Raw genomic sequence first — 25,183 nt, 5'->3', positions numbered from 1 at the left:
AATCCAGGCCCATGGTGAAGCCAGGGGCTCGGAGTAAGGGGAGGGTCGTAATGCTGGTAATGCCAACTGACCCGGCCTCCCCAGGTGCAGGCTGTGCGGCTGATCGCAGAAGGCAAAGCCCCCAGACTCCCTCAGCCTGAGGAAGGAGCCACCTATGAGGGCATTCAGAAGAAGGAAACAGCCAAGGTGAGTGCAGGGCCCTCCCCACCCTGAGCTTGCCAGTGCATGGTCTGGGATGCAGAGGGTGTTCGGCGAAGCTGGGGTTCAGACTGAATGGCCAAGTTGTAATTGCTTAAGGCCTGGAAAGAGATCAGCCAAAGCAGGAAACACATGAGGAAAGCTCATGTGGCACCTGGACAGGCAGGGAGCAGGGTGTGTTCTGGGTTCTTCTCTGTTCCTCTTAGGGAAGAATGGGCAGGCAGAGACACCAGGGAAAAGAGCTGGGGTGGGGCAGTGTGTAAAAAATCAGCCATAGGGCTGGAGGTCTCAAAGATGGGGTATGAGAGGTAATTCAGTTTCTTGAAGCTATTGCAGCCTTGGGGGTGTGGGGGAGACCTATGGACTGTACTTCTGCTCAGGCCTTATGGGGTGCATAGGGATCTATGTGAGCCCTGCAGGTGAGGAGAAGCTGTCAGGGGTGGGAGGATGCCTATGGGATGGGATTGCACTTTGTGCTGGGGAGGCTGTTTAAGGCTTTGGCCATCTTAAGAGAATGTTATCTTTCCCAGTCATCCTGAAATTTACACAACTAGTGAAAGACTGGTGTCAGAGAACACCCAGAACTGGGAGAGGCCTGTCCCAGCTCAGGGGCTCAGACCCAAATGTCCAACAGGAAGCCAGACTTCCCACTTTCCTCCCCAGACCTCCACCTAGTTAAGGTCATCAAAGCACAGGTGGGGTAGGAGGTAGCCTGGAGTTGAGGGGTTGGGGGAGGATGGGGGAATGGCAGGGTATGACCAAGGAATACAGAAGAGACTGGCTGAGCACACACATCTTGCCCCATAGATCAACTGGGAGCAGCCAGCAGAGGCCATTCATAACTGGATCCGAGGGAATGACAAGGTGCCGGGTGCCTGGACAGAGGCCTGTGGGCAGGTATGTTTGTGCATGGCTGGGATTGGGCTAGATGAACTGGTGTGCCCTGCTGGCTGCAAAACTATCAAAATACATTTTAACTGGCTGGCAAATAAACTGCCCTGAACCCCAGCCCCACCCAAGTGCCCTCAGTCACCTCAGCCGCCCTCCCCCCAGAACCATGAGACCTGTCCACCATCTGGTGGCTGAAGGATAAAGGTCCAGTGCAGCTTAAGGCCTCCAGGGTCCTATAGCATCTCTGATTCAAGCTGTATTGCTTGTAAAATATTCTGACTCCCACCATGGGATCAAAGGGATCCCAAGTCCAGCTCCGACTTTGACTTGGCCCCAGTGGGGAAGGGCAGCCTGCTTAGTTAGGCCAGGGATTCAGCAGCAGGCATTCTTCACATGCTGAAGATAGTGAGCTCTAGGGCTCACAGGCTCTCGAGAGGTGTTAAGAGGTATTGTCAGGATTGTAAGCAGGAACCTTTCTTTGTCTGTTCCCCACAGGGCAGTCCTGTCCTCCACAAAGCCTTGGACTATCCAAACCCCTGACTGCTGCCCAGCAGCCCAGCCTTTTTCCAGGAGTCTGTCTCCTGCCCTCATCACCACAAGATTCTTTGCAAAGTGACCAGAGCTTGGTGGCATCCCCAGGGCACTCTGTGATGCCTTGAGCAGATTTCTCCTGATGCCTGTCCACCTGAGGACTGAGGCCAAGGGATAATATATAGGGACTAAGGGGCATCCAGGGCTTGAGCATTCCCTGAGGCCTCCAAGGCTCCTCCAGATCTTGTTAGTGCCCCTAGAGGGAGAATCCTTGGGGTTGCAGGTCTTGTCATGTGGCTGCCCTGGCCCCCTCCTTTCTCTCCCTGGCCCCACCCAGCCCCTCTTCATCCCCTTAACCCCACTCAGACTAGCCTGGATTGCCAGCAATGGGAACCTCTTTCATCCACCGTCTTCTGGTTTTCCTGTCCTCCACAGAAGCTGACTTTCTTCAACTCAACACTAAACACTACAGGTTTGGTGCCTGAGGGAGAAAATTTGCCCATCCCAGGAGCCCATCGGCCGGGGATAGTTACCAAAGCAGGACTCCTCCTTTTTGGGAATGATGACAGAATGGTAATGGTGCTGCTTTCAGTCACATGTCTGTACTGTAGGCTCCCGGGGCTCAGGTCTGGCAGTTAGACCCCAGGCTGTTCTAGAGAAAATGGGAAAATGAGACTGCAGACTCCAGGAGACTGCAAGAAAACACAGTGCTTGTACTTCCCTGTCCTGGAAAGTACCAGGCTCCTTGTTTTTCCTGACCAGGCTCCTCAGCCAGAGGGTACTGGAGCCCTATGAGGGTATTGGAATTGGAGAGGCCCTGTCCCGGGGGCCCTGAACTTGGAGCCTCCTTTTAGTTCAGCAGAGTGTCCAGGTGCCATGGGGTGTGGCCACTCTGTGCCTCAGTTTCCTTCTTTCTGAACAGGGACATCACAGGGAAGAACCCTTGGAGCCATACTGGGCACACTACATGTCCAGACTCATGTTAGCAGACTCTGCAACTCTGAGTAACAGCTAATATTGATGGAGTGCCTTCTGTGTGCCGGGGCGCTATTTTAAAACAATTTATATCAATTAAATTTTATTTTCCCAACAACTGTATGAGATAGGCATTATACTCATTTAACAGAAGAGAAAACTGAAGCAAAGAGGTTTAAATAACCCTCCTAACATCACCAAGTGAGTTTGTGGCAGAGCTGGGATTCAAGCCCTAAAATTCTGGCTCCAAAGCCTACCTCTTGGCTTCTAATAGTTATTCTCTTCATTGGTTAGGTAGGTCTGGACCTTGATATGCTGGAAACAGAGAAGGAGTACAGGCGGGGGTCTCCAAGCATTTTGGGGATTTCAACAAACCCTGTGGAACCATTGGCTGCCTTGGTGTGTAGGCAGCTTTGCCGGGGATTGGTGTGAGCCATTCTGGGTACCTACCCTACTGTGCCCTGCCATCGGAGGGCCTGAGACTGCCCTCAGTGTCTGCAATTTATGGTGATGGGGTGTTTTAAGTATTCTTGCTTGATACATGCAGTTGAAAGGTGCTATCCATCTTGGGTCAAGTTCCCTGGAAGCAGCATCTGAGACAGGAGTTCTTGTGTACCTGGTTTATCGAGGGAGTGCTCTTGGAAAATCCCACATAACCTAGGGCTAGGCTGGGACATAGGACAATGCTAAGCATAGATATAAGGGTTCTGGAGTCTTCCAGCCCTTATTTCATCCCAGGCTCTGCAGTGTGAATTGCATCTGCTGCATGCTCACATCACTAAGTGCTCAGTTTCTGCTGCCCCGGGGAAGGGGATTGGCAGTAAGGCATAGCCCCTGGTCTTTTGTGTGTGACTGTGTTTATCTAGCAACAGCCATGGAGGAGGAAGGTGCAGATTTAGGCTGCTAATGGCACACTCATGCAGCAGCTAGAGGATGGGGACACCATCCAAGAGGAGCTCTGGATGGGGGGTACCAATTGCACCTTCCTTGATGTCCACAGGGACAGCAAAGCAAAGGAAGCAGCCTTGGAAGAGACCCTTGGTTGAAGCATCTTTCAGAAACTTCTAGCTGGGTCTGGCTGGGCTTTAGCTCACTGAAAGCTCCAGAATATCTCCAAAAGGCAAAAGGGTGGAGATCAGGCAGGGAACTTGGCTCCAATTATGTCAGGATGTATATAGAGTATGCCATTCCTATAAACCACTCTTGCCAAACACAAATGTCCTTGTCTGCTCCTCTTCCCACCTCTAGACCCCATGGGACATCTGATGACCTCCACCAGATGTTTCCCTGGGGTTTCTGGGAGCTGGTCTATTAGGTGATTAGTTGTTTTTTTGGTCGATTTTCAAAATCGTGCTTGAATTATTTTTGTCTAATAAGTAGACATTTTTATAGAAATGATAAAATCATTAAACTTAAAAAGAAGTGAGAGCTTGGTTGGGGTAGGTGACCAGGAGAAGTGAGCTCTACCATTCCCTCCGTGTCCATAGAATAGCCAGCATGCCTACTCTGAATGTCTCTCTTCCTCATTAATCTTGTGCCTTTCTCATGGTGAGGATTAGAGAAGTGTGTGGGGTGCCCAACACAGTACTGCATATGGAACTGCTCTTCACCCTGAGAGGAGGCCAACCTTGGGTGCTGTGAAGCCTTCTTTTTGCAGCTGCTGGTGAAGAACATCCAGCTAGAGGATGGCAAGATGATCCCAGCCTCCCACTTCTTCAAGGGAGCAGACAGCAGTGCCCTTGAGCTGACCGAGGAAGAGCTGGTCATAGCAGAGGCTGTGAGGGTAAGAGATCCCTTCAGGGATTTTTGTCTGGTTGTGCAGATTGTGCACTGCACATGTGTTTTTTGACTCATACTCCCTGGAGTTGGGTGTGCACACCCTTTGTGGATATATGTGCTGACCCCAGGCACATTTTGGTTCTGTCCTGTCTTGAAGCTTTCTGATGTCCCCTTGCTCTCTTCCTTTGTCACTGGGGCACTGGGATTTGGCTGGCTGGTTCTGACTTTTCTAACACTCCTTGTCAGTGGTGGACAAATGAAGCAATAAGCCCCTGGAATAGATGACAAAGGCACGTTCCAAGTCCATAGCCCTTTGACAAGAATATGTGCAGTGTAACCTTCCAGAAAAGCTCCCTGAGGGGGAGTATCTTGCACTGTGACCAGCATGGGCATCATAGTCAGGCAGACCTGTACTCTAATCCAGCTGCCTTTCATGATGCCAGAAAGCACTTCCCTCTCCGAGACTCAGTCCCTTCCACTACAAGTCGAATCAGAAGTCACTTCCCAGAGTTGTTCCTGGTCCCTCCTGTTCCCCCCACTTATTTCCCTCTCCTTGGGAGGCAGGGTATTGATGGCATTTAGTCTTATTGAATGGAAGGCATTAGATGAATTTCCACTCATTCACTCACTCAGTCATGTACTCAGTGACTTGTTTAAGAAATACATGAGCTCCTATCAAATGCCAGGTGCTAAATCAGACACCAGGAATATGACAATAAGCAGTGTCCCTGTTGTCAGGAAGTGTCCTTTTTCATGGGGAAGAGAACCAATGAACACCCATACATGAATAAGATAATTTCAGACAAAGAGAAGTGCCAGGAGCAAAATAATAGGGTGATGGAGACAAGATCCTTGGTGGGGGGAGGGGAAGGACGACTTTAGAAGAAATAATCAAGGCAGGCTCCCCTGGGCAGGAGGAGAGGTGTGCCCTGAGAGCTGAGTGGAGAGAGTTTGGGGGAAAGGAAGGCTGTGGTGAGTGAAGGTGGGTCAGTTGGCAGCCACAATGGTGACTGTGGGTGTTAATGACAAGTGCAGGGGACAGGACCCAGCAAGGGAGGGACATTAAGAGCTGGTGCTGCTCCAGAGGCAACTGAGCATTTCCTTGATAGAAAGCTGAACATTCTGAATGTCTGTAAAGAAAGAAAGAAAAAGAAAGAAAGGAAGAGAAAGAAGAAAGAAAGAAAGAAAGAAAGAAAGAAAGAAAGAAAGAAAGAAAGAAAGAAAAGAGGAGAAGAAAGAAAAAAGAAGGGAAAAAAGAAGCCTATTCACTCAAAAATATTCTTGGGACCACTGCTCTGGCCCCAGCCCTGTGCATGCTGGGGATTCTGGGGCCAGCTGGACAAACTGGCCTGCAGCTTCTAGTTGAGTGGCACTTGGGGTGAGCTAAGGTTGTGTTAAACCTGAGTCAAAAGCTGCTGCAATTGTGTCCTTCATCTGTGCACTAGGAAGAATAAACCCCATGCCTGTGGGTGTTGTGAGTGGTAGAGGAGAGAACACAGATGGAGAGGGTCCATTCAGTCAGCACCTATGAGGACCTCAACAAATGTTGGCAAGGGGCCTAGTGGTTGTCAGGAGAAGCACATACTTGCACAGTGTGCACCCATGTCATGTTCTAGACACTTCAGGAATGGTAGTGTGTTTAATTACTGTAACAACTCCATGAAGTAGGTGCTATTATTACCTTCATTTCCCAGCTGAGGAGCCTGAGACCCGAGGCGGGGTCACAGCAGATGAGGGCTGGCCTGGGCTTGGAGCCCAGCTGGTGGGGCTGGAGTCCTGGCTTCCACTGCTGTGTGGCTTGCCACATGGCCTCTGTCATCCTTAGCATTGATATCATGACACCTGTTGGTCACAGTTGGGCTGGCCCTTTCACAATGCCTGGTCTGGAGGTAACTGGGGTGGAGGGGAGATGGCTGGGAACGAGAGGCCAGTGTGGGTTGGCTGTGGCCCTGTGTGGCCACCAGGATGGTGTTGATGAAGAGAGCTCATCCTGGCAGCTGCAGCAGGTGTCAGTTGTGTTCAGCAGACCTCACCAAATGCACACTGTGGGCTGGGGCAGGCCTTTGGCAAAAAACCCAACCTCACACCCTCCTGAACCAAGCCTGTGCAGAGCACTGCCAATGGCACAAATGCCGCATTTGCTGAGCTCCTTCTGTACACCAAATGCTCTGTCTGCCTCAGGCAAGACATCCCCCACAGCCGTTATCAGCTCCTTGCACAGATGCGGAAAAAGGCACTGAAAGGCTATCTGCATCTCCATGGCTTGTCAGGAGCCAAGCTGGGGTCTGAGTGAGGCAATGTGGCTTTGGGGTGCGCTGCCTCTCAGAGGTTCCACATGCATCTGATAAGGGCCAGTGCATTTTGTAGGTACCATAGGGTGGTATGCCCACATACCACCAGGGGTGACCCGCGGACCCAGGCCACTTGAGTCTGAAGAGGGCCTTTGCCAGCACAGCAGTCAGTGAAGATTTCAGGGAAGAAGTGACACAATAGTTGGCCTTAGAGGCTGCCCAGGATTTAAACATGAGCTGGGGTTCAGAGAAGGGCATCACTGGTAGGCAAAGGCTCGGATGGAGGCCTTAGGGCAGGCAGTAATCAAGTGGGGATAGGGAGTGCCTCAGCATGGGTGCTGATGGTCACAATGAGCATGGGAAGGGCAAATCACAACACCTTTCCAAGAATGAAAGAGAAAGCCAAGGAGAGGTTGGGTTAAGGGTGCCAGGGGGCTGGTCCTAATTGGACCTATCCACTTTCATCTGGGTCAGTGATCAGCCAGGCCTGAAATTTAGACAGAGGGTGAGGCATCTTCTCCTGTCCTGAGAAGCCCAACTGGGAACCCAGCCAGAGAACTGCTATCCCAGCCTGACCTACTGGATGGTTTTCTTAGAATTCTGGATGGTGTTACCCACTGGCACTGCCCTTTCCATGCTCATCCATGGGGCTGGCTGGTGGGCGCTGCTGCCCTCTGCAGGTCCTGGGCCAGAGGAACATAGAACCGGCTAGCCTATTAGTAACGGCAAGACCCAGCCCTCCTGAGCCCCATCAGTGTGCCTCATTTTTATCCTCAAAACCAACCCCATACTTTGCTTTCCCTTCCACACTGCAACATACCCAAACACCAATGTCACTCTGGGGACCTCACTATGGTGACAGCATCCAGGGGAGGCTGGGCGTGAAGTGGGCTGGAGAGTAGCTGGTCCACAGCCATATCCTGAGCTCTGCATGTCCGGTCTTCCTGCTGCCCATGAACAGGTATGGGTATCCCAGAGAGGTTGGGATCAAGGTGAGGTGCTCAGGAGGACAGTAGTTTAGCTCCCTGGGCTTCTACTTCCCCCAAGGAGGCAGTTGCTCCATTACCATCAGGCTCCTGAGAGCAGCAGCAGTTTGGAGTGGACAGAGAGCCCAGCTTGGCAATAGGTAGTCCGAATGCATATCAGGGTCTGCTCTCACCTGGAAGGTGCCTGCTCTCAGGTCCCCTGGGAGCCCTTTCTCATTGCACCTGTTTTTTAGAGTGCCTGGAAACGGATTCTCCCCAATGTCCTGGAGGTGGAAGACTCCACCGATTTCTTCAAGTCAGGGGCTGCATCAGTCGACGTTGTGAGGTAAGGCCGGGAGTGGAGAGGTGTCTGTGGTTGTGTCACAAACCACACTAAAACTGAGTGGCAGGGAACAACCACCATTTGTTACGTCTGTGGATCAGGGATCCAGAAAGGACCCATGTGTGTAGGCCTTGAGGGATCACCTTGAATGGTGGTGGGTTGGTGAATTGGCAGGATCTGGAAGAGCTAGGCAGGGGTATCCTCCTCCAAGGTGGCTTTTCACTGCCATGCCTGGCCATTGGGCCTGGAGGGCTGGCACCTGCTGAGGTGGCACCACTGACTAGGGACCTGTGTGTTGCAGCCTCAGAGTGGCTGCTTTGGGAGTTGGTGTCATTGTAGGTGGTGGCTTGTGGCTCTGAGTGCACTGATGCCAGCAAACAAGGCATATGCAGACCAAGCCTGAATGGTCACATGTCATCACTGCCACTGACCTGATTGTTCTCAGTGGTCACAAGCTGCCCAGATTTGATGGCAAGAGCTGGAGCACTGAGACCCAGCCCTCAATGGGAGGAAGGTCAAACAATGTGCAGCCCCATCTAAAAACTGCCACAAGCTCCAACATCCACAGTGAAAGCCAAGGTGTTGGGGAAAGGGAATGGGCAGTTAGGGTCACCATAGACTAGGTTACCCATTCTTTAACTTCATATGAACCATCTTGCTTTCCATTTAACAGTGGTAAGTTCTAACTTGTATAAAGGGAAGGATGTGGGATATAGTAGAACTTCTTTTCTTCAAGTAACTGTAACTTATTAGTCTGGTTTAGACAAAAAAGAACAAAAGTCAAAAGTACCATGATAGTTTCTTTAGGCATGGCTGATCACCTCAAAGACCAAAATAAGTCATTAGCATTGTCACTGTTGCTTCATTTTGGGGTAGGATTTCTCTTCATAGTGACAAGATGGCTGCACAGTAGCTCTGTTCTAGTTTCTTGTGTTATCAGCATTTCCAGTCAAAAGGTGGTAGGTCTCTGGCAGTTTCCACACAAGTCCTAGACTTGAATTTGACTGATTCTGATGGAGTCATGTGCCCCAGTAAGAAATAGTTGCTGGCCAGGAGGAGGCATGCTCTGACTGGCCAGGGCTGGGTCTTGTGTCCTCCTCTGGAGCCAAGGATTGAAAGGACTACATTCATAGAAAGAGAGGAGAAATTTGTTCTCTTGGAAAGTGTCAGTGCTGGGGGAAAGTGGGTGTTGTGAAGGCAGAACCAAAGATGTGTACCACACATGTGGAGAGGTTTCTTATGCTTCAGGAAGGTGCAAAGGAAATTCTGTGGAGCTCACTTAAGTAGAGAAAAATTCATGTGTGAAATTAAGGAAGTGTGTGCTCTTGATAGGGTGTGCAGAAGACTGTCAGAGAAACACTCAGCTGAGCTCTGTATTTGGGTTCCTTCAGTAGATCTGTAGAGTGGACAGTACCAAACAGAGGAGTGCACTGATGAGGAAAAGAGATCCAGGGTGAACTAAGATGTGTGAAATACAGTCCCCCATGAATGCAAAGGAAGACTTCTATGTTTCCAAGAACTTTGGGGGTAAAAAAAAACCAAGGAGAGGCTTACACTTCTGCTCTGGGATGAGCTAAGAGTGCAGCTTCTGTCTGACCAAATTAAAAAGTCTACCTGAGACTGAACTCAGTCATCCTGGTGACAGGCCTCTCTCCTTTATTTTAATGATATTATAATAAAAAGCTTCGTGTAAATAGTAGTTTGAGGAGGAGTTCCATGCTATGCACCTGGAGGAGATTCTGGGGAAGATCTTAAAAGGGGTTAGTTCAGAAAAGCAACTATGATCATGAGACTGGGGATATGTATTGTATCAGTTTTTGCTGTGTAACAAAGCACCTCAAACATAGTAGCTGAAAACACCACCATTTTTAAAGCTCACAGTTCTGTGGGTCAGCAGTCTGAACTGGGTTCACTTGATCTAGGCCAGACTGATGTCAGCTGGGCTCACTTAAGTGCTTGTAGTCAGCTACCAGGTCAGCTGGGGGCTCATTGGTCTAGGATGGATCCTTCAGAGGGCCACTACAGTGCAGACTTGTTCCTACGAAGGTGAGAAGATCCTAGGAGGCAGAAGGTCCACATGAGCACATCATATCTACTGCATTTATTGGCCAAAGCAAGTCGTGGGGTTAGCCCAGCTTCAAGGAGGAAGGAAATGGACACCACATCCTAATGGCAGGTGCTCTAAAGGCTGGGACTACAGAAAAGGTGGAGCATTGTAGCCAGTTTTATAACCTACCACATATATAAAAAGGCCTGAACTGGGCCTGTATGCTTGGAAGCTTCGGACACGACAGTTCTCTTGTAACTCATTCTGATTTATGTATGTGGTCAGTATGAAGAATAAAATCAATTTTTAAAAAAATAATGCTCAGAAGAAGAATTTAAGACACCTGAGAAAATGATGTCCTGAGAACAAGCCAGAGCTGCCTAGAGCCTTTGAGCTGAGGTGTATTGTAGGATGCAGATAAAACTGATTCATTTTTGTTTTGTGAATACTTAAGAACATATCTCCTTTTGTTTTGATTATGGTAAATACACATATGAGATCTACCTTCTTAACAAAATTTTAAGTGTATATTCCAGTATTGTTAACTGTAAGTACAATGGTGTACAACAGATATCCAGAACTTTTTTTTTATTTTTCATGACTGAAATTTTATACCCATTAAAGAGCAACTCCTATTTCTCTCTCTCTGCCCAGCCCCTGGCAACCATCATTCTACTCTCTACTTCTATGAGTTTGATTACTTGACATACATTATATGAGTGGAACCATTCAGTATTTGTCCCTCTTTAACTGGCTTATTCCATAGCATAAAGACTGAATAATATAACACTGTATACTTACACCACCTTTTCCTTATCTATTCATGTGTTGGCAGATCTTTAGATTGTTTCTGCCTTTGGCTCTTTTAAATAACAGATACGGGATTGCGCTTGAGATCCTGATTTAAATTCTTTTGGATAAATACCCAAAAATGGGATTAAATCTATAATAGTAGTTAGGTAGAACTACCTACCATAAGTAGATAGAACTACTTATTGTAGTTCTAACTTATATTTGTATAAGTAATCTCTACACCCAGTGTGGGGTTTGAACTCACAACCTGGAGATCAAGAGTCATATGCTCCTCCAACCGAGTAATCCAGATGTCCTTGGTAGTTCTGTTTTTAATGTTTTTGGCAGTATCAACACTGCTGTCCATTCCATAGCGGTGACACCATTTTACGTTCCTACCGTCAGTGGACAAGGGTTCCAATTTCTCTTGAGCACTTAAAAAAAGACCATCCTCATACTTGTGGGGTGATATCTCATTGTGGTTTTGACTTTCATGTCCCTAATTATTGTAATATTGAGGATCTTTTCATATACCTTTTGGTCATTTGTATGTGTCGTTGGGGAAATGTCTATTTAAGCCTTTTGCCCATTTTAAATTGGACTATTTGGGGGGGTTGTGGTTGAATTGTAAGCATTCCTTACATATTTTGGATATTAACCCCTTACATATATTGTTTGCAAATATTTTCTCCCTTCCTATAGGTTGCCTTATCACTCTATTGATTTTTTCCCTTGTTGAGCAGAAGTTTTTTATTTAATGCAGTTCTACTTGTCTGTTTTTGCTTTTGTTGCCATGATTTTGATGTAATATCCAAGAAATCATCACTAAAACCAATTTTATGAAAAATTTCCCTATATTTTCTTCTAGGAGTTTTGTAATTTCAGGTCTTTGATTAGTTTTTAATCCATTTTGAGTTGATTTTTAAATATGGCAAAAGATAAGGCCCCAAATTCAATCTCTTGCATTTAGATATCCAATTTCCCAAACACCAGTTGTTAAAGAAATGATCTTTCTCGCATTGTATATTAGCAGCACCCTTACTGAACATCAGTTACTCATATATGGGAGAGTTTATCTCTGGACTTTCTATTCTGTTCCCTCTATATGTCCATCTTTATATCAGTACCACTTTGCTTTAATTACTATAGCTTTGTAATATATTTTGAAACTAGAAAGTATGATGCCCCAGAAAAATTAGAAAGAGAGCTTTATTCTTCTTTTCAAGATTGTTTTGTTTATTCAGAGTCCTTTGTGGTTCCATATGAATTTCAGAATTGTTTTTGTCTGTTTCTATAAAAAATAAGATTGAGATTTTGATAAATATTTCATTGAATCTATAACTAGTTTTGGGTGGTATGATTATTTTAACAATATTCAAATCCATGACCTTGGGATATCTTTCCATTTATTTGTGTCTTCCCCACTTTCTTTCAGCTGTATTTTGTAGTTTTCAGTATACAGGTGTTTCATCTCCTTGATAGAGTTTTTCCTAAGTATTTTATTATTTTTGATGTTAGTAAGTAGGATTATTATTTTTTTAGGATTATTTTCTTAATCTCCTTTTTAGATTGCTAATTTTTAGTGTATAGAAATGCAACTGATTCTTGTATGTTTATTTTGTTTTCTGAAACTTTACTGAATTAGTTTATTAGTTCTAACAATATTTTGGTGGAATTTGTAGAGCTTTCTATGTACAAGAGCATGCCATCTACAAACAGAGGTCATTTTACTTCTTCCGTTCTAATTCTGATGCCTCTTATTATTTATTTTCTTTCTTCCTCCCATCTAATTGATCTTTCTAGGATTTCCATTACTATGTTGAATGAAAGTGGCTGGAATGGGCATCCTTGTCTTTTTCCTAAGGGAAAGCTTTCAGTCTTTCACTATTATGATGTTAGCTATGGGCTTTCACATCTGGGCTTTAAAATGTTAAGGTGTAAGGTCATTTTCTTCTTTTCCCAAGTTTGTTGACTGTTTTTATTATGAAAAAATGTTGAATCTTGTCAAATTTTTTTCCTGCACCTATTGAGATAATCATGTGATTTTTATATTTCATGCTGTTAATGCGGTGTCACATTTATTGATTTGTGGGTGTCAAACCATCCTTGCAGCCCAGGGATGAATCCCACATGGCCATGGTGTATGATCCTTAATGTGTCATTAAGTTTGGTTTGCCAGTTTTTAAAAATAATTTTTGCATCTATATTTATCAGGGATATTAGCTTGTAATCTTCTTTTCTTGTGTCCTTATCTAGCTTAGGTATCAAAGCAATTTTATCCTCATAAAATGCATTTGAGAATGTTCCCTCCTTTTCAGTTTTTTTGGGAGAGTTTGAGAGGCATTGACATTAGTTCTTCCTTAAATGTTTGGTAGAATTCACCAGGGAAACCATCTGGTCCTGGGCTTTTCTTTTCTGGGAAGTTTTTGATTATTGATTCACTCTTCTTGCTCATTATTGGTCTGTTCAGATTTTCAATTTCTTTTTTTAAAAAGATTTTATTTATTTATTTGGGAGAGAGAGAGAGAGAGAGAGAGAATATGAGAGAATGAGTGGGAGGAGGGGCAGAGGGAGAAGTAGAGACTCCCTGCAGAGCTGGGAGCCCAACTCAGGACTCGATCCCCAGACCCTGGGATCATGACCTGAGTTGAAGGTAGGCACTTAACCAACTAAGCCACCCAGACACCCCAGACTTTCTACTTCTTTATGATTCAGGGTGTAGATTATGTTTCAAGGAATTTATCCATTTCCTCCAGGTAATACAATTTGTTGCTGTGTACTTGTTCATAGTAGTCTCTTATAATCATTCGTGTTTGTTTGGTATTATTTATAATATCTCCTCTTTTCTTTCCTGATGTTATTGGATTCGGTTTTCTTTTTTCTTTAGTTAGCCCACCTAAAAATTTGTCAATTTTGTCTATCTTTTCAAAAATTTAGCTCTAGTTTTGTTGATCATTTCTATTGTCATCTTATTGTTATTGTTGTTGTTGTTTTGGTCTCTATTTTATTTATTTCTGCTCTGATCTTTGTTATTTCCTTTCTCCTGCTAACTTTGAGCTTCATCTATTTTTCTTTTTCTAGTCCCTTGTAGTGTAAAATTTGGTTGTTTATTGGATTATTTTCCCCCTTAATGTTGGCCTTTATCACCAAACTGCTTTTTCTGTGTCCCATAAGATTTAGTGTTTGTGTTTCCATTTTTGCTTATTTCAAGACATTATTTTATAATAGCTTAAGATTTCCAAAAACCTTGTGAGGACAGTACAGAGCATTCCCATATACTCCACATTAGTCACCTTATTATTAACTTCCTATGTTAGAATTGTACATTTGTCATGATCAGTAATCCAATATTGCTAGATTATTTTTAATTAAAGTTGATCTACTTTATTCAGATTTTCTTAATTTTTGTGTAATGTCCCTTTTCTATCCTACTACCCCATTGGGATACCACATTATATTTAGTCATTAGGTCTCTTCTAAACAGTGATAGTTTTTCAGACTTGCTTTGATTTTGATGATGTTAACATTTTTTAGGAGTACTGCTCAGGTATTTTGTAGTCTGTATTCATGTCCAGCTGTAGTCCAGTTCATGAAAATGGTTATATTTTTTTCATTTTATTTAGGTCTTTTAAAATTACTTTCGCAGTACTTATAGTTCTCAGTGTGAAACTCTGTTGCCTCCTTGGTTACTTTATTGCCATTTTATTCTTCTTGATGGTATTGTAAATAGAATTGTTTTCTTAATTTCTGTTTATTGTTAGTGTGTAGAAATGCAATGGATTTTCCTGTGTTGCTTTTGTACCCTGTTGAATTTGCTTGTTAGCTCCAATAATATGTCAGGTTTTTAAAAATTACAGTATGTCAAAGTGTGTGTGTGTGCGCGTGTGTGTGTGTGATATTGTTGTATGTGTATGTGTATGTTCCAATAAAACTTTATTGACGAAGTAGGCTGTCGCTAACTGATCTCTGCCTTAAACCAAAAGCCTGGGGATAATATGCTGTGATCATGCAAGAAGGAACTCAGCATATAACCCAGCAGTGCTTCATAAATGCGAAAATAAGCCTTTTTTTCCCCTCCTTCACTCATTTTTCTAGATTCATAGCTTAAAGACAATTTTATAGTTTTTCCTTTATTTAATAAAAATGTAAATATTTAAGATGTGTGTTAGTATGATTGATATACACTGTGAGATGATTATTATAGTCAAGCTAATTAACACACTCATCTCACATAGTTACTTTTACTTTTGACAGAGCATCTGAGCCCTACCCTTTTAGCAAATTTCTACTATACATTGCAATATTATTAACTATAGTCAACTCGATGTACATTAGATCTCTAGAACTTATTCATCTTATATAACTGAAACTTGAAAGCTTGCCCCCTTGACCGTAAGGTAAACCACCATTGCAATTGAGAATTCCATCTGGTGACAGTGAATTTGCCTTAATATTATTTTTGAGAGGATTTCAGCATTTATATTGATCAGGAATACTGGCTTGAGATTGTATTTTCTTTCTTTTTTTAAATTTTCTATTTTTTAAATTTCTTTTCGGTGTACCAGAATTCATTCTTTATGCAAACACCCAGTGCTCCATGCAATACATGCCCTCCATAATACCCACCACCAGGCTCACCCAACCTCCCACCCCCCCCTCCAAAACCCTCAGATTGTTTTTCAGAGTCCATAGTCTCTCATGTTTCATCTCCCCCTCCAATTTCCCCCAACAACCTTCTCCTCTCCAACTCCCCATGTCCTCCGTGTTACTTCTTTTTTTAGTATATGTGCTGCCGAAGCGAGCACCTCCATGTTATTTGTTATGATCCACAAATAAGTGAAACCATATGATAATTGACTTTCTGTGCTTATTTCATTCAGCATAATCTCTTCCAGTCCCATCCATGTTGATAAAAAACTTGAGTATTCATCCTTTCTGATGGAGGCATAATACTCCATACTGTATATGGACCACATCTTCCTTATCCATTTGTCTGTTGAAGGTCATCTTGGTTCTTTCCACAGTTTGGCGACCATGGCCATTGCTGCTATAAACATTGGGATGCAGATGGCCCTTCTTTTCACTACATCTGTATCTTTGGGGTAAATACCCAGTAGTGCAATTGCAAGGTCAAAGGCAGCTCTATTTTTAATTTCTTAAAGAATCTCCACACTGTTTTCAAAGTGGCTGCACCAACTTGCATTCCCACCAACAGTGAAAGAGGGTTCCCCTTTCTCTGCATCCTCTCCAACACACGTTGTTCCCTGTCTTGCTAATTTTGGCCATTCTAACTGCTGTAAGGTAGTATCTCAATGTGATTTTGATTTGAATCTCCCTGATGGCTAGTGATGATGAACATTTTTTCATGTGTCTGATAGCCATTTGTATGTCTTCATTGGAGAAGTGTCTGTTCATGTCTTCTCACCATTTTTGGGCATGATTATCTGTTTTGTGTATGTTGAGTTTGAGAAGTTCTTTATAGATCCTGGATATCAGCCTTTTGTCTGTACTGTCATTTCCGAATATCCATTCTGTGTGTTGCCTCTTGGTTTTGTTGACTGTTTCCTTTGCTGTGCAGAAGACTTGATCTTGATGAAGTCCTAAATGTTCATTTTGTTTCCTTTGCCTTTGGAGACATATCTTGAAAGAAGTTGCTGTGGCTGATATCGAAAAGTTTACTGCCTATGTTCTCCTCTAGGATTCTGATGGATTCCTGCCTCACATTGAGGTCTTTAACCATTTCAAGTTTATCTTTGTGTATGGTGTAAGAGAATGGTCGAGTTTTATTCTTCTACATATAGTTGTCCAATTTTCCCAGCACCATTTATTGAAGAGACTGTCTTTTTTTCCACCTTATATTTTTTCCTTCTTTGTCAAAGATTATTTGACCATAGAGTTGAGGGTCCATATCTGGGCTCTGTACTCTGTTCCGCTGGTCTATGTGTCTGTTTTTGTGCCAGTACCATGCTGTCTTGGTGATCACAGCTTAGTAGTAAAGCTTGAAATCAGGCAACGTGATGCCCCCAGTTTTGTTTTGTTTTGTTTTGTTTTTTAACATTTCCTTAGCAATTCAGGATCTCTTCTGATTCCATACAAATTTTAGGATTGTTTGCTCTAGCTCTTTGAAAAATGTCAGTGGAATTTTGATCGGAATGGCACTGAAAGTATAGATTGCTCTAGGCAGTATAGGCATTTTAACAATGTTTATTCTTTTGATCCATGAGAATGGAATGGTCTTCCATCTTTTTATGTCTTTAGTTTCTATCATGAGTGTTCCATAGTTCCTCAAGTATAGATCCTTTATCTCTTGGTTCTTGGTGCTATAGTAAATGGAATCGATTCTCTAATTTCCCTTTCTGTATTTTCATTGTTGGTGTATAAGAGAGTAACTGATTTCTGTATATTGACTTTGTATCCTGCCACATTACTGAATTGCTGTATGAGTTCTAGTAGTTTGGGGGTGGAGTCTTTTGGGTTTTCCATATAAAGTATCATGTCATCTGCGAAGAGAGAGGGTTTGACTTCTTCATTGCCAATTTGAATACCTTTTATTTCTCTTTGTTGTCTGATTGCTGTTGCTAGGACTTCTAATACTATGTTGAACAAGAGTGGTGAGAGTGGGCATCATTGTCGTGTTCCTGAACTCAATGGGAAGGCTGTGAGTTTTTTCCCATTGAGGATGATATTTGCTGTGGGTTTTTCATAGATAGATTTGATGAAGTTGAGGAATGTTCCCTCTATCCCTATGCGTTGAAGCATTTTAATCAGGAATGGATGCTGGATCTTGTCAAATGCTTTTTCTGCTTCAATTGAAACAACCATGTGTTTCTTCTCTCTTCTCTTATTGGTTTGTTCTATCACATTAATTGGTTTGTGAATGTTGAACCATCCTTGTAACCCAGGGATGAATCCCACCTGGTTATGGTGAATAATCTTTTTAATGTGCTGTTGGATCCTGTTTGCTAGGATCTTGTTGAGAATCTTAGCATCCATATTCATCAGGGATATTGGTCTGAAATTCTCCTTTTTGGTGGGGTCTTTGCCTAGTTTGGGGATCAGGGTAATGCTAGCTTCATAAAAAGAGTCTGGAAGTTTTCCTTCTGCTTCAGTTTTTTGAAACAGCTTCAAGAGAATTGGTGTTATTTCTTCTTTGAAAGTTTAGTAGAATTCCCCATGGAATCCGTCAGGTCCTGGGCTCTTGATTTTTTGGAGGTTTTGGATCACTGCTTCAATCTCGTTACTAGATATTGGTCTATTCAGGTTGTCAGTTTCTTCCTGGTTCAATTTTGGGAGTTTATAGTTTTCCAGGAATGCATCCATTTCATCTAGGTTGCTTAACTTATTGGCATATAACTGTTGATAATAACTTCTAATGATTGTTTCTATTTCCTTGGTGTTAGTTGTGACTCTCCTTTTCATTAATAATTTTATTAATTTGGGCTTTCTCTCTTTCCTTTTGGATTAGTTTGGCCAATGGTTTATCGATCTTCTTGATTCTGTCAAAAAACACCGTCTAGTTTCATTGATGCATTCTACTTATCTTTAGTTTCTATCTCACTGATCTCTGCTCTAATCTTGATTATTTCCCTTCTTGTGTGTGGAGTTGGCTTAATTTGTTGTTGATTCTCCAGTCCTTTAAGATGTAGAGACAGCTCGTTTATTGTGGAATTTTCGGTCTCTTTGAGGGAGGATGGATGGCTATGTATTTCCCCCTTAGGACCCCCTTTGCCGAATCCCATAGCTTTTGGACCGAAGTGTCTTTGTTCTCATTGCTTTCCATGAATTGTTTAAGTTCTTCTTTGATTTTCTGGTTGATTCAAGCATTCTTAAGCAAAGTGGTCTTCAGCTTCCAGGTGTTTGAGTTCCTCCGGAACTTTTCCTTGTGACTGAGCTCCAGTTTCAACTCACTGTGATCTGAGAATATGAAGGGAATAATCTCAATCTTTTGGTATCGGTTGAGCCCTGATATGTGACCCAGTATGTGGTCTATTCTGGAGAAGGTTCCATGTGCACTTGAGAAGAATGTGTATTCTATTGTTTTAGGGTGGTATGTTCTGCATATATCTATGAGATCCATCTGGTCCAATATGTCATTCAATGCTTTTTTTGCTTTATTGATTTTCTGTTTGGATGATCTATTACTGGGAGTGGCATGTTAACATCTTCTACTATTAATGTATTCATATCAATATGACTCTTTATCTTGATCAACAGTTTTTTTTAATGTAATTGGCTGCTCCCACGTTGGGGGCATAAATATTTACAATTATTAGATCTTCTTTGTGGATAGTACATTTAAGAATTATGTAGTGTCCTTCTGTGTCTCTGACTACAGTCTGTAGTTTAAAGTCTAATTTATCTGATACGAGAATCGCTACCACAGCCTTCTTTTGAGGACCATTGGCATGAAAGATACTTCTCCATCCCTTCACTTTCAGTCTGGATGTATCCTTAGATTCAAAATGGGTCTCTTTTAGACAACATATGGATGAGTCCTGTTTTATTGAATCTGCAACCCTGTCCATTTTATGGGTGCATTTAGGCCATTCACATTGAGAGTGATTATTGAGAGATGCATTTTTATTGACATCATGTTACCTGTGAAGTCTTTGTTTCTATAGATTGTCTCCATATATTTCTATTCAGTGATATTCTTGGGTTTTTTCCTCTTTTGTAGAACCCCCCCTTAATATTTCCTGCAGTGTCAGCTTGGTGGTCACATACTCTTATAAACCTTGCCAGTCTTGGAAGCTCTAACTCTCCCATCCATTTTGAATGTCAGTCTTACTGGTTAAAGTATTCTTGGCTGCATGTTTTTCTCATTTAGTGCCCTGAATACAACTTTCCAGCCCTTCTGGCTTGCCAGGTTTCTGTGGACAGGTCTGACTTTATTCCGATGGGCTTTCCTCCGTACGTTAGGAATTTCTTCACCCTAGCTGCTTTCAGGAGCTCCTGTCTACAATTTTAATTCATCATTTTCACAATCAGGTGTCTCGAGGTCTTTTTAGATTCTTTGATCTTGGGGGCAGACCTTTCTGCCTCTAGTACATGAACACGGGTTCCATTTACCAGATTGGGAAAATTTTCATGGAGAATTTATTCAACTATATCTTCTAGTCTTCTTTCCTTATCTCCCCCACCGCCCTAGGGATTCCAGTAATTCTGACGTTGGAACGTTTCATGGCGTCATTTATTTCCCTAATTCTGTTTCATGGCTTCTAAGTTGTTTGTTCCAGGCTTCCTGCTGATCCTTTTTCTCTGTTTGTCCTCCAGATCACTAATTCTATCTTCTGCCTCAGTTACCCTAGCTGCCCACTGCTTTCTTCTGCCCCCATAGAGATCCAGAAATGGATAATTCTAATCTCAGGCTGATTTCATTGGTGATCAGATTTCTTTGGTAGATAATCAGCTCACTTTAGGGGACAGGTTGAAATGGCGCCTCCTCCTACTTCTCCTCCATCTTGTCTCCCTCTGAAGTTTTCTTTTCTTGAGGTGACTTTTTCTGGCTTTGGTATCAGGGTATTTCTATCTTCATAGAATTAATGGGAAGTGTTTCTTCTTCATTTTTTGCAGTGGTTGGGGGGGATGATCTTGAGAAGGATTGGTTTCAACTCTTCTTTAAATATTTGGGAGAATTCACCAGTGAAGCCATTCAGCATTGAGCTTTTTTGTATTGGAAGGTTTTATAATTATTGATTCAATCTCTTTACTAGTTATGGGTGTATTCAGATTTTTAAATTTCCTCATGAGTTAGTTTATGTAGATTGTATGTTTTCTAGAAAATTGTTCATCTAGGTAATCAAATTTGTTGGTGTATAAATTATCACAGTATTTTCTTATGATCCTTTTTATTTCTGTAAAATTGGTATAATCACTTTCATTTCTGATTCTAGTAATTTGAGTTTTTTCTGTTTTTCTTTTTCTTGGTCAGTCAGGTTTGTCAATTTTGATTTTTTTCAAGGAACCAACTTTTGTTTCATTGATTTTCCTGATTCTTCTTTTATTCTCTATTTTATTTATTTCTGCTCTAATCTTTATTATTTACCACCTTCTGCTGGCTTTTGGTTTAGCTTGCTCTTTTTTTTTTTTAATTTCTTTTCAGTGTAACAGTATTCATTGTTTTTGCACTACACCCAGCACTCCATGCAATATGTACCCTCCATAATACCCACCACCTGGCTCCCCCAACTTCCCACCCTCCGCCCCTTGAAAACCCTCAGATTGTTTTTCAGAGTCCATAGTCTCTCATGGCTCACCTCCCCTTCCAATTTCCCCCAACTCCCTTCTCCTCTCCATCTCCCCTTGTCCTCCATACTGTTTGTTATGCTCCACAAATAAATGAAACTATATGATAATTGACTCTCTGCTTGACTTATTTCACTCAGCATAATCTCTTCCAGTCCCGTCCATGTTGCTACAAAAGTTGGGTATTCATCCTTTCTGATGGAGGCATAATACTCCATAGTGTATATGGACCACATCTTCTTTATCCATTCGTCCGTTGAAGGGCATCTTGATTCTTTCCACAGTTTGGCGACTGTGGTCATTGCTGTTATAAACATTGGGGTACAGATGGCCCTTCTTTTCACTACATCTGTATCTTTGGGGTAAATACCCAGGAGTGCGATTGCAGGGTCATAGGGAAGCTCTATTTTTAATTTCTTGAGGAATCTCCACACTGTTCTCCAAAGTGGCTGCACCAACTTGCATTCCCACCAACAGTGTAAGAGGGTTCCCCTTTCTCCACATCCTCTCCAACACATGTTGTTTCCTGTCTTGCTAATTTTGGCCATTCTAACTGGTGTAAGGTGATATCTCAATGTGGTTTTAATTTGAATCTCCCTGATGGCTAGTGATGATGAACATTTTTTCATGTGTCTGATTAGCTTGCTCTTTAAAAAAAAAAAATTCCTTAAGGTGTACAATTAGCATATTAACTTGAGTTCTTCGTGCTTTTTTAAAAAAAATTATTTGGTTTTATTTCTTTTCTGTGTTCCAAAATTCATTGTTTATGCACCACACCCAATGCTCCATGCAATACGTGCCCTCCACAATACTTCATTTTAATGTATAGATTTACAATTATAAATTTCCCTCTCATAACTATTTTTGTTGCCATCCATGTTTTGTTATGTTGTGTTTTTGTTTTTCTTTGACTAAAGTTATTTTCACTTCCTTTGTGATTTCTTTTTTCACCTATTGGTTGTTTAGGAGTGTGCCATTTAACTTCTATATTTTTGTGGATTTTCCAATTTTTCTTCCACTATATTCCTAGTTGCATTCTGTTGTGGTCAGAAAAAGATGTTTTATAAGATTTCAATCTTTTAAAATTTATTAAGACTACTGGGTAGTCTAACAAATGGTTTATTGTGCAGACCATTCCATGTGCACTTGAGAAGGATGTGAATTCTGCTATTCTTAGGTGTTCTGCTTATGTCTGTTCTGTGCATATACAGTTGGATTATAGTGTTGCTTAATTACTCCGTTTCCTTATCTTCTCTCTGGTTGTTCTAATCATTATCGAAAGTTAAGTATTTTAGTCTCCAGCTATTATTATAGAAGTTTTGCTGTACATTTTTGGGAGCCTGTGTTTTTGATGCCTGTGTGTGTGTGTGTGTGTGTATATATATATATATATATATATATATATATATATATATATAGTTACCATATCCTCTTGCTGGGTTGAACATTTTATTAATAGTCTTTGCTTCTCATAAACTTGTTTGATTTAAAGTCTATTTTTTTGTGACAATATAGCCACCCAGCTCTCTTTTTTGGTTACCCTTTGCATAGGCTACCTTTTCCATCCTTTTGCTTTCAATTTTTTTGTGTGTGTACTTATATCTAAAATAAGTCTCTTGTAGCATGTGGATAGATGATATTTTTTATCCAATCTACCAACCTATGTTTTTAATAGGAGAGTTTAAACCATAACCATTTATTGGTTATCAGATTACTATAAAGAAAAGGATTTAGTACTGCTATTTCTCTGTTTTCAGTATGTCTTTTTGTTCTGTTTTGTTTTTGTTTTTGTTTTAGAGATTTTATTTGTTTAACTGACAGACAGAGATCACAAGTAGGCAGAGAGGCAGGCAGAGAGAGAGGGAAACAGGCTCTCCACTGTGCAGAGAGCCCAATGCAGGGCCTGATCCCAGGAGCCTGGGATCATGACCCAAGCTGAAGGCAGAGGCTTTAACCCACTGAGCCACCCAGGCGCCTGTGTTTTCAGTATGTCTTATATGCTTTTTGTTCCTCAGTTTCTTTATTATTGCCCTTTTGTGGAGGGATAGTGTACTACTTAGTTCCCCCCCTTTTTAGTTATTTCTTAATTAACTTAGAGATTATAGTTACCATATTTAACTTGTAACAATGTAGTTTGAATAAAACCAACTTTGTTTCATTAGTGTATATTCTAATCCTGTACATTGCTGTTCCTCCCCTATTATTGTCACAGATTGCATCTTTATACATTGTATAGCCATTAATAGTGGTTTGAAATTACTGTTTTCTGCATTTGGCTGTTATATAGGGAAAAAGAGAGAAGTTGCAAACTGTACCAAAAGTACAGTAACTCTGGTTTTCATATTTGCCCGTGTGTTCTTTATTTTTTTTCCTTTATCTTTGAGTCACACTTTAGTTCTTTAGTGTTCTTTTTCTTTCTTTTTTTTTTCTTTAGGATTTTATGTATTTATTTGATAGAAAGAGAGAGAGAGGGAAGCAGAGGGAGAGGGAGAAGCAGACTCCTCACTGAACAGGGAGCCCAATGTGAGACTCTATCACAGGACCCCCAGATCATGACCTGAGCTGAAGGCAGATGCCTGACTGACTGAGCCACCCAGGCACCCCATTTCTATGTCTCCTGTATAGCAAGTCTACTAGGAACTAACTACCTCAGCTTTTGTGTATCTGAAATGCCTTAATTTCTCCTTCATTCTTGAGAGATAGTTTTGACAGATACAGAATTCATAGTTAACATTCTTTTTCTTTCAAGACTTTAAATACGCCATCTCACTGCTTTCTGGCCTTCATGGCTTTTGAAGGGAAATCGGCTTTTAATTTTATGGAGGATCCTTTGTATGTGATGTGTTAGTTATCTCTTACTGCTTTCCAAATTCCTTCTTTGCCTTTGGGTTTCACATAGCTAGTTCAGTTTAATTAGTTGGTTGACTGTAATGTGTCTTGGTGTAAATCTTGTTTTGAGTTTATCCTCCTTGGAATTCATTGATCTTCTCGTATGTGCTTATGATGAAGTTCTAGAACATAGGTGAGGTTCGGTGGGCTGAGGTCCAGAGCCGATGACCAAGAAAGAATTCGTGAGACATCTTTGGTGCAAAATGGTTGTTTATTAAAGCACGGGACACGGGGGGGACAAGATGGCGGGGTACTAGGAAGAGGCATCTTTTCAGCTGGTACCCCAAAGTGAGCTGATTACCTACCAAAGAACTCCGATCACCCATGAAATCAGCCTGAGATCAGAATTATACACGTCTGGATCTCTACAGGGGCAGAAGACGCCAGTGAGCAGGTAAAGCGGAATGGGAACAGCGGACTGATATCGGAAGATAAACAAAAGGGGGAGGGAGCCACCAGAGGCGACCGGTGCAAAAGTAATACCCCGATACGAGCGAGAGTGCCCTGCGTCTGGGGACCAGCATTAACTTGGAGACTGGTTGAAAGCACTCCAAAAGAGCAAAGGATCGCAGGGGCAAATTGTGGGAATCCGGGCGGCTAGGGACAGGGGCTTGAGTCCCCGGTCCCAGACGGCCTCCCCGGCGCGGAGGCAGAGAGAGTGCGGCGGAGAAACCGGCTCCTGGTCCCTAAGCCGCCAGCGCGCCCCAGAGCGCGGGGGTTCTGGCTCCTGTGAGGGGATGGGAGCTGCGCCAGTCTGCAGAACGCGCGCTAGCCCTACCACAAAGCTTGAGATGCGCGCGCACATCGCTCCAGCTCTCCTGGGTTTCTAAGGCCCGGGGGCGCTTCTTGACCCGCACCATTGTTTCAAAGTCTAAGCCGTGCATGCGCGAAACTCTTCCCCGGACAGAGGCGCGCAAAAGCCCAGCCTGCGGCTTACGGACCAGCGCCCCGTTCTCAGTGCCCCAGACGCGCGCCCGACCCACAGCCACCTCTGAAAAGAGGTGCGCGCAAGCCGGGCACTCCCAGCCCCGGCCGGCAGCAAAATCTCAGTGTGCGATCACTGCTTGGAACCTCTCTGGCAGTCAGGAGCTCCCAGACAGCCGCCACTGCCTTGGCTTTGGGTACAAGCAAAAGATCCTGCGCCCCCAGGGTCTTTAACTTGGAACCTGCACTGCCAGCGTCCAAGGGGGAATTTATTCAGCTTCTGCAGCCAGACTGAGGCTTCTCTCTGAGACGG

General features: G+C 42.8%; 1 protein-coding gene across 2 annotated transcripts in view; it reads left to right on the top strand.

Annotated features, from left to right (window-relative positions):
• The window catches only part of ALDH1L1 (aldehyde dehydrogenase 1 family member L1), a 124,871-nt gene that overhangs the window by 28,554 nt on the left and 71,134 nt on the right, over window positions 1–25,183 (top strand). Inside the window, exons 5-9 of one of the 2 annotated variants that reach the window (XM_044252858.1) lie at window positions 85–186; window positions 1,006–1,095; window positions 2,056–2,193; window positions 4,253–4,378; window positions 7,885–7,976. In XM_044252858.1, coding sequence (XP_044108793.1) covers window positions 85–186; window positions 1,006–1,095; window positions 2,056–2,193; window positions 4,253–4,378; window positions 7,885–7,976 — 548 coding nt within the window. The remainder of the gene's footprint in view (window positions 1–84; window positions 187–1,005; window positions 1,096–2,055; window positions 2,194–4,252; window positions 4,379–7,884; window positions 7,977–25,183) is intronic. The other variant, XM_044252859.1, reaches the window with a different exon arrangement.

This window comes from Neovison vison, chromosome 6 (genome assembly GCF_020171115.1).
Source record: "Neovison vison isolate M4711 chromosome 6, ASM_NN_V1, whole genome shotgun sequence".
Classification (NCBI taxonomy): domain Eukaryota; kingdom Metazoa; phylum Chordata; class Mammalia; order Carnivora; family Mustelidae; genus Neogale; species Neogale vison.
The sequence above is the reverse complement of the archived record's forward strand: the minus strand, read 5'-3'. Positions and strand labels throughout refer to the sequence as shown.